The sequence below is a fragment of the Porites lutea genome, chromosome 2 (assembly GCF_958299795.1).
Source record: "Porites lutea chromosome 2, jaPorLute2.1, whole genome shotgun sequence".
In the NCBI taxonomy this organism is placed as follows: domain Eukaryota; kingdom Metazoa; phylum Cnidaria; class Anthozoa; order Scleractinia; family Poritidae; genus Porites; species Porites lutea.
The window spans coordinates 2321315-2334345 of NC_133202.1; the positions used below are offsets into that span (position 1 = coordinate 2321315).

General features: G+C 31.8%; 2 protein-coding genes across 2 annotated transcripts; both read right to left on the reverse strand.

The window, feature by feature from the left end:
- Positions 1–5589: 5589 nt before the first annotated feature.
- LOC140924820 (uncharacterized) lies at positions 5590–7861 on the reverse strand. The gene is made up of 3 exons (XM_073374827.1): positions 7330–7861; positions 5687–7104; positions 5590–5604 (listed from the first exon to the last, which is right to left on the reverse strand). The coding sequence occupies exons 1-3, from the start codon at positions 7859–7861 to the stop codon at positions 5590–5592; spliced, it is 1965 nt and encodes a 654-aa protein (XP_073230928.1).
- Positions 7862–9671: 1810 nt separating this feature from the next.
- LOC140924831 (proline-rich transmembrane protein 4-like) lies at positions 9672–10601 on the reverse strand. Its single transcript, XM_073374837.1, has one exon. The coding sequence runs from the start codon at positions 10599–10601 to the stop codon at positions 9672–9674; it is 930 nt and encodes a 309-aa protein (XP_073230938.1).
- Positions 10602–13031: the final 2430 nt, after the last annotated feature.

Sequence of the window (13031 nt, forward strand, 5' to 3'; positions counted from 1 at the left end):
GATAAATAAAAAACTAAGAAATGTTGGTGCACCTAGTGCTAATACTGATGCTGCAACAAAAAAGTATGTTGATGATAATTCCAGTGGAACTCCCTCAACATCACGACTAACAGTTGATTCAAACATTGATATGAAGGACCGCTTTCGTATTCTAAACCTCAAACATCCAGTTGACTCAGATGAGCCAGCCACAAAACAATACTCAGACAGTCGTTTTCTTGACAGAAATGGTTCACGAACAATGATTGGTAATCTAAGTATGAATAATAATAAAATAATTAAACTTGGCGCTCCAACATCTTATGATGACGCAGCAACAAAAAAATATGTTGATGATAATTCCAGTGGAACTTCCTCAAGACTAACAGTTGATTCAAACATAGATATGAAGGATCGCTACCGAATTACAAATCTTGTCGCACCACAGGATTCTAAAGATCCAGCAACAAAATATTACGTAGACAACACATTCCTTGATACAGATGGTTCCTACCCCATGAAGGGAAATCTTAATATGGATAATAAAAAAATAATTAACCTTAGAACACCAACAGCCTCCACAGATGCTGCAACCAAAAAGTATGTTGATGATAAAACTTCTTCTGGTGGAAGTAGTGGAAGCAGTTTAGACTTAAGTAATTATTTGAAAAAAGATGGTAGTGTTGTAATGACAGGTCCACTTAAAATGGGAACGTCTAGTCCTAAAAATTATAATCAAATTAAATTTTTAGAAGATCCTACAAATTCTCATAATGCTGCTACAAAAGGTTATGTAGATAAAAACTCTCTTAGAATAAATGGAACAAATTCAATGAATGGTAACATAAATATGGGTAACAATCTTATTGAAGGTTTAGGTCAACCACAAAATAATACTGATGCAACTACAAAAGTTTATGTGGATCACCGTTTAAATATGAGGTTAAAAAAAGATGGAACAGAAGCAATGACTGGTAACCTTAATGTTGGTAATAATAAAATAATTGGTCTTGCAACTCCAGTGTCAAACACAGACGCCGCAACAAAAAAATATGTGGATGATAAAACTTCTTCCAGTGGAGGTAGTGGAAGTGGTTTAGATTTAAGTAATTATTTGAAAAAAGATGGAAGTGTTGCAATGACTGGAGACTTTAACACTGGCGGTCACAAAATACTAAATCTTCGAACACCTACAACAAACAGTGAACCAGCAACAAAAAAATATGTGGATGATAATATTGGAGGAAGTCCAGACCTGTCTGATTACTTGGAAAAAGATGGTAGCGTTGCAATGACTGGAAACTTAGATCTAAACAACAATAAAATAGTTAACCTCAGTGACCCAACCACAGATAAACAAGCTGCTAATCGCGGATGGGTTCGTAAACAAATAGACCGCCTTGATCATCATTCTGGAGACGCCTCAGGTGGTGTATTTACTATAACAGAACCAGATGCACCAACGACTTTGTATCTACAATATATCACAGGTTCATCATTTGATGATTTTGTTTTTACAACATCAACACCTGGTCAACCTCTTGTAGGGTGGACACCAACCGCTAACACATATATTAACAAAATAGAATTTCAATTTGGTTCGCGGAACGTAAACGTTGACTTTCTTTGGTTTATTCCAAGAGACAGCTCTCATTCCAATTCTAACTTTTGGGTAAGTGGAAATCGAACTGGCACTTGGTCATTAATTATTCACAAGTCTTGGAGTTATGATATGTCAGGAGTAAGACTAAGAACTCATAACAATTCAAATCACACAGCTATCACTTGTCGGCTATTTACTGATCTACCAAAAGCAATAACCAAACCACTTAAGAGAATAGAAATCAACACACCTAAAATTGTAATAAGTGGAGTTTTAAAAGCTGATGTCAACCTTGGTGGAAATAAAATAGAAAATCTGGGTGTACCAACCCAAGACAATGAAGCAGTAAACAAAGGTTATGTCGACAATCTAGTTCATCTTTCTGCAGTTCAACCAAGTCATTATAAAGATGAGTTTGCTTATCTCATGTCAAGTGGGTCTCAATGGACTGATGAAACGGATGGAGGAGTTAGTTTTGGTATATTAAAGATAGATGAATTATCTCCTTCTAAAGGTAATTTTCATGACTATAATCACAAAGTTATTTACATGTCTATAATTAAAAATTCTCAAGGTAAATATATTGATAAGATGGGAATTAATTTTTTCAGACTAACTGCAAATACTGATTACACATTGTGTTTGGAAATACTCAACACTGATTATAATCTTTGGAATAATACACAAATAAGTGTTGACAAAGGAACTTCAAAAGGATTATCAATTGGAAATGTAAGTGTAAAAAAGTTGTCCCATAGTTACACTAATACACAAGGGAAATCAAGTACGATGTACTACCATAGAACGATAGTTAATTTTCGAAAGTTGACATCTGGTAAAAGGTTCTTTCTTCACATTTTGGTTGATATTCTTCGGGGTGGATATAATCTGGGTACGTATCCAAATCAGTTTTCAGGAGTTTACCTGGTTGCTTATGGTATTAAGGGCACATTTAGTAATATCGATTCAGATAAAGTTTACGACTATCACACCGCATTTGACATCAAACCAACAGAAGTTAAGTATAATGTTGATATTAATGCAAATAATAAAAAAATATTAAACATTAATCTCGATAGAAGCAATAACAATAGTGCTGCAACAGTTGCATTAGTAAAAGAACTAGCTCCTCACACTATAAATAATTTGTACAGAAATTATTTTGAAGAAGTTTTTGATTTTACTAATGCAAATAATTACAAATTAAGTAGAGGTGTATCTGGCGTTGTTTTTAATTATTTGAAATCTACTAGTGGTAAAACTTTAAGAGATATTGGTATACCTAATAGAACCTTAGATGATATAAGAAAAGAAGGTTTAAATATTAAAAATTATAATATTAGTTTTTCTTTTCCTTTTGGTATTACAAAATATAGTTTATGCATTTCTTTTTATCATTGGAGAAATAGAAGTTTTAGCCTGATTAAACAAAATACAGTAAATAATAATATTTTAGTAAAATTGGATTATAATAAATCAAACAATAAAGTAACTTTAACTGTCAATAAAACAACTCAAAATTTTACCATTCCAGGTAGTTTTGATGGACAAAGGATTGTTGTATGGCTGGCAGAAGATTTTAATTCAAATGTCACAAAAGTTTCAATAAGTAACTACAGCTCAACATTAACTATACCAACTGTTAATAAAAGTATTAATCAAAGTTTTGATTTTACAACTGAAGATGGAGTGTTAAATAAAATAATGTTCTCCACAAACTTTTACGACACTGACTCTGATCAATATCATAAAGTAATGCTTCAAGAAAAGTTAAGTGGAAGTTATATAATGTAAAGAATAAATGAAAAGAAATAGTAGTAAAAAGAGTATTTTTGAATTTAATCATATTGATAAATCTTTATCAAAAGAGCAAATAGAAACTATTACAGATCTTTATAAACATTACCATAAAAAACATTGGTGTTATAAAAAATCTTATAAATCTTATAAATTTCTAGATAATTTTTTTACTATTTCTAGTTTATCTCTTATTGCTGTTGGCACTATCTCAGGAGGGTTGACACTCAATCCTATTATTCTTGGAGTAATCAATGGTGTAGGGATAATTGTGGGTGGGGTTGCAAAAAAAAAGGATTTTAAAAAGAAGATAGAAACAACAAAAATGGCATATACCACTTATGAAAAAGTTCTTGTTGAATTACGATCAGCACTCAGAGGCGATGAGTGGAGTAAAGAAGAGTTTGTAGATCGTATTAAAATATTAGATGAAATAATAATTGATCAATGTCCATCTATTGTTGATAACTTTGTGGAGAAGTATAAAAATAAATTTAATATGGATTAAATATTAAAATTAATATTTAATCATAAGTATCTAAAAGTATATTTTTGATTATCTTTCTTTGAAGTTGCTGATTTACAAGATTTTCTTTTACAACAAATATTTGAAATATTACCAGCATTAATATCTAATTCAATCGCTGCTTTTTTGATAGATATAAATCTTCTTTCTTTTCCAGTTTCAATACAGGTAGAAATTATTGCCTTATTTTTACTTTTTTCAATATTTTGCTTATGTGTAAGTAGTTGTAAGTTTTTAATTCTATTATCAGATTTACAAGAGTTTACGTGATCAATCTCAAAAAATCTCGGAATTGGTCCGCGAAAAACCTCATAAACAAATCTGTGTTGAGAATATATCTTTGGTTTTTCTAGTTTTTTACTACAAATATTAAAAAATAGATAACCATTAGAATCTTTATTTTTATTTATTATTTTCTTTCTTTTAAGAGAGTAAATATCTCCATCTTTATTTGCAGCATAATTGCTAAAAACAGGATGTTTGTAGTATTTTACACCATCAATTATAACTCTTTGTTTTATTCTTGTATCCATCATTTTGTAATAACCATATTTTCTTATAGATGGTAATACCTTAGTAAATACCCACTCACGAAAGAATTTTGCAGTAGGTAATCTGGATTTAAAAACTAATTCGTAAAAACCTGGTTCATCTATAAAATAAGTCATAGAGCAACCCGCCGTTTTGGCGGGTTGGTTCGAAATAACTTTTCTTTTGTGATTTTCTGATACATGTTTTCGAATAGCTTTATCAGTATCACAGTAGCCTAAGATAGTAGCTACTTCTTTAGCTTTGAACCAAACCCTTAGTTTTTCATCAATATAAGAGTTAAACTTGATTCCAAGATGTCTATTTATAAAAACTTTTTCTAAAGTGTTTTCCATTTTATATTATATTTTATTTTCTTTAAATAAAATTTAATTTTATATTAAATTAAGGAGTAGCACTTTTAGCCATCGTACCCGTTTTGAGTACGCTGGAATGGTGAGTTTATCCCTTTATAACTATCCCACCATTTTTCATAAATCTCTAAAGTTTGAGGACTAATCTTAATTTTAATAAGTTTATACTTTTCACAACCCATCTCCTCCACATTTTTTTTAGTTAAATAATTAATATTTATCATTCTTTTTCTAAAGTATTGTTTGTTTAGTATTTCCATGATATGATTATCTATTTTTGTTAGATTATCGTAAAGTTCACATTTTTCTTCATCAGTTAGGTTTATTCTTTTAGAAATTTCATTTACCTTTTTCTCATAGTGGTATTTCCTATGATAAATACTCTTTTTTCTATAATGTAGTCTATCCAAATCTTTTACATCAAATAATCCTAATACATGACCGTTTGCTGTACCACATTTTTCACAGATTTTTTGGCCATAATCTATTGTAAAAAATTCAGTATTTGGACAATTTAAACATTGTGCTTTTTTACTAACTTGCTGAATAGGTGGTTTTTTATAATTATGAAGTATATCTAAATATTTTTTTATTTCCTCCTCTGTATAAACCATTTATTATTTAATACTTTACTACTTTTAAATTATTTTTTTATCTAAAAGCTAAAGTATGAATATTATCTTTGAGTGTCTCTCTTTTATCATCTTCATTACTTAACGCTATTTTGTTAACTTCTTTTGAATATATATCATGTTTTTCACTTCTTATTATTTTCATACTTCTCATTTCTTTTTCACCTGAAAATAGACATTTAACATAGTCATCAAAGTCTAATTTCTTTTTTACAACATTTTTTTTTATCCCTTTACACTTTCTTACTTCATTTTCCTCCTCAATTTTAAAACTATAAAGTTTGGGTCGCAATCCAACAAAATGTGTTATCTGTTTTCCTGCAACTTCATCTTTAAACATTCCTATAACTTTTTTATTTACTCCTGTTGGTATTCCAGATTCATGATTGGGAGGATAATCAGAAGTGTCAAACTTGGTTAAAATATCAGGACTTATATCTTTATAAAAATCTTTTGTTTTAATTTGAAACATCAATGAATCCGTATCTGTAAACAATAATTCTGCATTGTTTCCATATTTCTCTTTAATATATGTGTAATGAAAATTGAACATCAGTGTTTTTGATAAATCTAGAATTGCCTGACCAACATATACTGGTTTGTTAAAATACACTTCTGTCCGCTTCATATGAACTGCAATAAGATTTTTATCAAATATTGTTGCTCTATCAAAGTTTGGTCGACTTGATAGTTTGACAGCTTTCTTACGATTATCAATAAGATGTATATTTTGTCTTTTCCTTATGTTTTCAATTGTCTTTCCAAAGACACTGTTATTCATTAATTTGAAAAAGTCTTTCTCAAAATTGTTGGCTGCTGTCTTTCTAAGTTCAGTATTTTTTTTGATATATGGCTCCATCCAAGGAGACTGATAAAATGATATTCCTCTATGAACAGCAGTTAGTCTCATACCCAACTCAAGACATTGTCTAAGAGTACGATAATGCACAACATAATTCTCTCGGGGTTTAAAATGACTAATTAACTTTTCAACACCATTAACAATCATCTTCTCTGGTGCTAAAGGATAGTCATTATGTGTTTCCCATAGGCAAGGAGGATATTCCAAATCAACTTCAAATATATAACCTTTTTTCCCCTTATTAAACATACTATGATTTGCTTTCTCTAGAATTTCCACTACCTTTTCTTCTGTTATATCTTTCATCCATTTAAATCCATGTGTTGGGAGTTGTTGAGACATTGCCCAACCGTAAAGATTGTTTGCGTCGAGATATTGTATATAACTAGACTCCTTATCAGGATTGTAATCTTTCATATATTTGTTATTCGCTTCCGCATATCTTTTTGATATATGTGTTATTCCTCCACGAATACCACGCTCAAACATCATTAACATATCATAATCATGAAGTAACTGTAATTGCTGACCTGTTTCTTTTAGACATGCATCCCAAGCTAAACCTGGAGATGTGTAATAATGTGCTGGATCTAGGTTGTAATGTTTGAGACAAGTTTTTCTAAAGTTTTCAAATACATCTGCTAGAAGTAATACATCAGATTTCAAATAAAGATTGTGATAGTCTCTTATTGTTTTACACCCAAATGTATTCCAGACTTTAATTGCATGTTGGTAATCTTCATCACTAATATCTTCGTCATAAAGTTGGGAGTAGAATTCCTCTTTTGGTGGAAGTAGTGTTTCTGATAATTTATCAAGTGATGAAACATAATCATAAGGATAAACTCCCTTACGAGTTAGTAAATCTACATTTTTCTTGAATACATGTTTTGTATTATGAAAGTCATCTGCTGATAAATTTAAAACAAGATTGGCAAGTGATGTTTGAAGAAACTTGAATGAATCTAAAAATCGTATTTCAAAATTTATTGGACATGTTTTTCCAAGTTTTTGGGAGTAGTACTCACCAACTTTAATATTTTTTGAAAAAGAAATATATTTTTCCTCTGTAGATGGAATACAACTTAAATCTCCTTCTAATCTAGCAAGCTGTTTTATAAACAAATGTGCGTCATATCCCTGAAGATTGTGAAATATAACTGGTAATACTTTTGGTTTACGACACATAAGATTACATTTATTATGTGCTGCTCCACGATACTGACCTGTAAAATGACAATGATCTCTAACTTTATCCTCTTTTAATTCACCACCACAAATATGACAATTAACTGCTTTCTTAAATGATTTTTGTTCTGCACTAGTTAGTCTAAGAGGTTTTGGTTTTTGATAAAAATCGTTATAAATTCCTTTAGTTACTTCAGCAAGTTTTTCTACAAACACTTTTGATATATCTTCATCTTCAGAAGTTTTTGTATAAATAATTGGTTTAATTTTTTTATCAACTACCCCCTTTACATAAAAACAAAATCCTGATGGTTCATGTTTTTGGTAGTTGTAATTATAAGAGTCTTTTGGATTAGGACTGCAACTATTCATTGGTTTGGTAAAGCATTCAAAATCTGCATAAACTACAAAAGGAATAGAAAGTTTTTTGTAATAATTTTTGAAATATAGCATTGTGTTTGGTTCAGGCATTTTTACAATCGCTGTTGCATTGCTACTACAATATTTGATATGATTATCTAATAATTCTTCCTTTGTAAAATGACTAAAACATCTCTTACAAATTTGGATTGGTTCATCTGTTCTTGTAGTAATTTGACTACGTATAAGGCGAGAGAAGTTTTTAATTAGTGAATAATGAAATTTACCATCTTCTTCATACAAAAATAAATCAATAGTATTTTTACAATCTTTCTTTACCTCTCTCAAAGGATAAATAGTTTTTTTATCATCTACAGAAAAAACATTTATTCCGGGAAGATCTGGATTAAGACTTTCAAATTTGGTAATATCTTTTACTTTCATTGGAAAAGTAATTCCTTTAGTGTTAAGTGAAAATTCATACTTTTCTAAATCTTTCAAACGACAATCATTCTTTTCTCTTGGATGAAGATAACGAAGTACTGACCAAAGAAAACATTTCTCATCTTTATTTCGAATACTAACAATTGCTTTTTTTCTCATAATCCAATCTGGAAGAGGAATATAAGAAGAACCTTTCATTGGGTTAAATTCAGTGGTATGAATTTCTAGTTGAACAACTTCTTTAAAATACCACCCACTACCATTTTGTTGATATAAAGTTATCTTTTCAATAATTTCTCTAATAATTTTACTAAGTAATTCTTTTACATCACTTGTTTTAAAATTAATATATGTATTAGAATGAAAATATGCTTTATCCTGAACTTTAAAACTTAATTTATAATCACCTTCCTTTTTTTCCATCATACAAACTAAAACAAACCTTACTTTGATATTTCTATGATTTCTAAAAAAATCTTTAAGAATATGTTTTTTATTTCTAAAGAACTGAAAAGGAGTAATATCAGATTCTCCCTTGATAATATATTTTTTAGCAAATTCATCTAAAGCTGATTTCTCTATTTCAATTCCTTGGTCATATTCATTTATAGCTCTCTCAAGAGATTTTCGTAAATAAGAAGGAGTATCTTTAGGAATCTTTTTATTTTTTATACATTCCTCAAAATAATCTTCAAATGTTTTTATCTTTTTGGAAGGGGTCGTCAAAACGATGGGGGGTTTCTTTTTTATAACTTTTCCTTGTTTAACTTTTTTTCTAAATTCTTTCATTTTTTTATATTTTTTAATTAATTTTCTCTTTTCTTCTAATTCCTTATAATCTTTCCTAAGTCCTTCTTTTTCTTTCGCTACTAATTGTTTTATTTTATCTAAAGACATATTCTGAAGTTGTTTATCTAACTTATTTGTCATGGCTTCTTATAATAAGTTTATATTATTTCTTTAAATCAATTTTATATTTTATGTTTCTAAATAAATAATTATCTAATCATAGAGTAGAGAGAGAGAGTAGAGTAGTGTAGTATAGGAAATGCTGCCATCCCACTAACCTCACTTTTTTTCTACATCTTCGAGCAATGGAGCGATTCTTGTGAACGAATGGAGCAATACGAGTGAGTTGAGTGAACTGAGTGAAATGAGTGAGCGAAGCGAACGAATTGAACGAAGTGAGCGAAACGAACGAGTTTTGCGAAATGAGTGAACAAGGGAGCGACGTTGCGAGATGAGGTAGAAAAAAAGTGAGGTGAGTGGGATGGCAGCATTTCCTATACTACTTTCAGGGTCACTTCTGAAACCAAATCCTCCCAAAAAAACGCTAGCGGTTACATTATGGGCCCTCAACCGGCAATCATTACCCTCTTCAGTCTGCAGACTGCGTCACACTGTAGGCTATTGTACAAGCCATAAAGAATTCAACCAACCGAAAACACGTTTGATACACCCACCACGGCCAAGGAGACGGATTAACAGCTTTACTATACAAACCATAAACACCAAACACTGAATATATCTGCATTCCACAACAAACAAATCCCAAAACACTTGTTGCCAGAGTGACTTTAGCAACTTTAGATATTCCTTTGTTAGATTTCTCCATTCCTCTTCGAGAAGCACCTTCGCCAAGTTCGATAGACATGAGTTGCTTCTGTACTCTGTTATCATACCGAATTACTTTTAAGCCACTGTAGATAAAGCTTGTCGACAATACAAAGCCCCATAGGATGAAGAATGACTGGCATATAATCAGTAATGGTGTAAGCTTTGGTCTTAAGGCAGCTGACGTTTCTGCAGTTATGACGAGAGCAAAGTGGGCTGTTATGACACCACCTAAAAAGCGAACATCTTGGAGCCTTTTAGATCCAAGCTGGATCTTTACCACTTCAAGAAAAGCCAAGTGAATCAAACAGAAGGAAGATGTCAAACAGGGATAGGTTATGCCAAAAACCAGCATCGATATCCAGGGTGGGATTTCAATACCATTTTCTGCCGAGGAGTAAGGGTCAAGAAATAAAAACAAAGCTCTCGTTGTTCCTAAGGTAAAAAGCAAAGAGTTTATGGCTACAAAAAAGGGCTTTCGGCCAAATCCCTGTCTGGTTCGAACTTGCGCTAGAATCAGGAAAGAGCGTACTGCTAATATACTGAAGAGAGTCCCCAGTCCAGCCCAATGGAACTCCCAAGCGATTCCCCAAAGCTTTTTCGCTACGGGCCAATCGGGACCTGGCTCGGCGGCAGCTGGTTGAGTCGTGGATTGGGCCGAGCTTGTGGTTCCACTCAACGAAGGATTCGACATTGTCCACAATCGATACAAATTAGGGTAGATTAATAAATGTTTCACATTCGGGAAGTAGAAAATAAAGATTAATTTGCAAGCCTTTGACGATGGCGTCCTCTATCACCCTTTGATGATTGCTTTTCCCAATTTTAACTGCAAAATAATTATATACAGAAAGGCCCATATCAGTACAATTGTATAAACCCACTTCACTGCCAGAGGGAAGGGAATGGAGCCATGGGTAGCCTGCGTAGCAAGAGTTTCCGTTTGGTTTCGGAGCAAAAAAAGACCGTGGAAGGGGATTTTCGGTTTTGACCGCGCGAGAAATAAAACGAGAACCATGGGCTATTGACTCAGAGTCCATTCGGGCTCGAGGAATAATTGTTAATTATTATTATTATTATTATTATTATTATTATTATTATTATTATTATTATTATTATTATTATTATTATATGGCAGAACAAACGTCTGGATGCCCAGAGTAATTATTATTATTTTTATTATTATTATTATTATTATTATTATTGTTGTTGTTGTTGTTGTTGATGATGATGATGATACTTACTGGGTCTTATTATTGGTTTACTTGTCCTCCCATCATCCACTTCAAGTTTATTACAAAGAGGGACAAGTTTTATTACAAATTGCGATTTCGCAGATTATTCTATTACGAAGTGCGACAGGTATTTCAAAGTGCGCGACGATTATTACAAAGTGCGACAGAGCACTTTTTGCCCGCCAATCATGTCATGGTATAAATGAACAATGATGAAGCCATCAAGAAATTCCAACTCATTTTCTTTTTTTATCCGTTTTGTTGCTGTTTCTCGCTGAGCTGAATAAACGACCGGCACGAACGATCATTAACAGTTCCTCCTAGTTTATTTTTTTAAAAAATTTTTCCAAAAAAAACTTTGGAGAGGCAAGTCTATGGAAATAAACTAGTGAGCTCAGCTAGGGTCCGAACTACATGAAGAAAACGTCTAGTTAAGAAACAGGAAAACAAACGTTGGAAACAAAAAATATACATAACGTTTAACTGGTAAGATGCAGAGTTGATACTTTGATTAAAAACCTATTGTGTATTTGACGTCCACGCTGCCGTCTACGTTGTAGCTACGTTAAGTGGTTGCTTAAAAACCCTCTAGCACCTGACAAAAGCTCTGATTTGGTCATTAGATACTTCTTCTTCAAAGAATAATGAACCATTTTGCATTTTGGGACTGTTTGCCAAAACTCACAAAGCCCTTGTAAATACAAACCTTACCTTTCGAGCTGTAGAAAGCATCGAATCTCAGGCTGGAATTTAACGTAAGTTAAGTTTCAGTTTGTACACGGTCTGCAACGCCACTGCCGCACGTTAAGAAAAAATAGAGAAAAAGCACTACTGTACTAAGCTTTGAATTAAAATAATTGATAAAAATATCAGCTCTGAATAGATTAGAAAACATGTTTTTACAAAATTCCTTTACTTAAGCCGGAAAAAGACGACTTCATTATCTTATTTTAAGAAAAAATATCTATTTAGGGAGTATAAGGCTTGAAAATTTTTTTTCCATAAAGTGCATGCTTAGTCGATTAATACAAAGATCTATTAAGAACCATGATGAAGAATGATTTTAGGGGAGGTCAGCATTGTGTTAAGATTTTGCGGAGAATTGAAAGAGGCTTGAGACTCAAAACACCATTATTCAGCTATTACGGTGAAAGTGGAACCACGCTAAATTAAACGAAACTGCGAAAGGAAAAAATAATGAAAGATGCCATTTGGTTTTGTCAGCATCTTCTAATTATAGGCATAGATTCTTACGATAGGGGTATTATTTTTATAGGGACTTTGTAGAGACAGAGAGTAATGAAAAAGCATAAAATAGGCTTTTGGTTTAGAGGGAGGGTGATTTAAAAGGAGATCAGGTAAAATGGGACTTTTAAAACCCATTTTTAAAACAGATTATGAAGCGGTGTAACATAGATTTTTGTTAGCAGATAATCAAAATTTAACTAATTTTATGTGACTACTACAACTCATCATATCATTGTAAGCTTCGAGCTGTTAAAAATATTTTCTATTTTTTATTTTCTAAAAGTACTACAATTTAGTAAACGAAATGTGATGAGGTTGGGGTTGATTGCATTTACTTTATTCTTTGATGGCAAGTTGCATGTTTCAAAAAGTGGTTGGATGTCAGTCTTCTTTAGCGCAGAAAGCAAAATCTGCCTCCACCGCCCTACCCGCCCCCCCTCCCCCTTCCTCCCCTTCATTCACACCAAAGCTTAAACGTGTTTAAAAGCTGGTTAAAAAGATGTTCACTTTATAATAGCTACTGTTACAGTAATGATTTTTGTCAACTACAAATCTAGTACACTGAAATTTGATACAAATGAAAGCACAAGTCCAAATTGGAACTCGATTTAGTTTTCTTTTACTCAGTAAAATTCATTTTG

Bases quoted from the DNA above. Each gene is read 5' to 3' on its own strand.
- LOC140924831 (XM_073374837.1), bottom strand. From the start codon at position 10,601: ATGTCGAATCCTTCGTTGAGTGGAACCACAAGCTCGGCCCAATCCACG.
- LOC140924820 (XM_073374827.1), bottom strand. From the start codon at position 7,861: ATGAATAGTTGCAGTCCTAATCCAAAAGACTCTTATAATTACAACTAC. The intron at 7,105-7,329 runs GTGAGTACTACT...ATAAATTATCAG, and splicing joins TTCAAAAAATATTAAAGTTG to AAACACTACTTCCACCAAAA.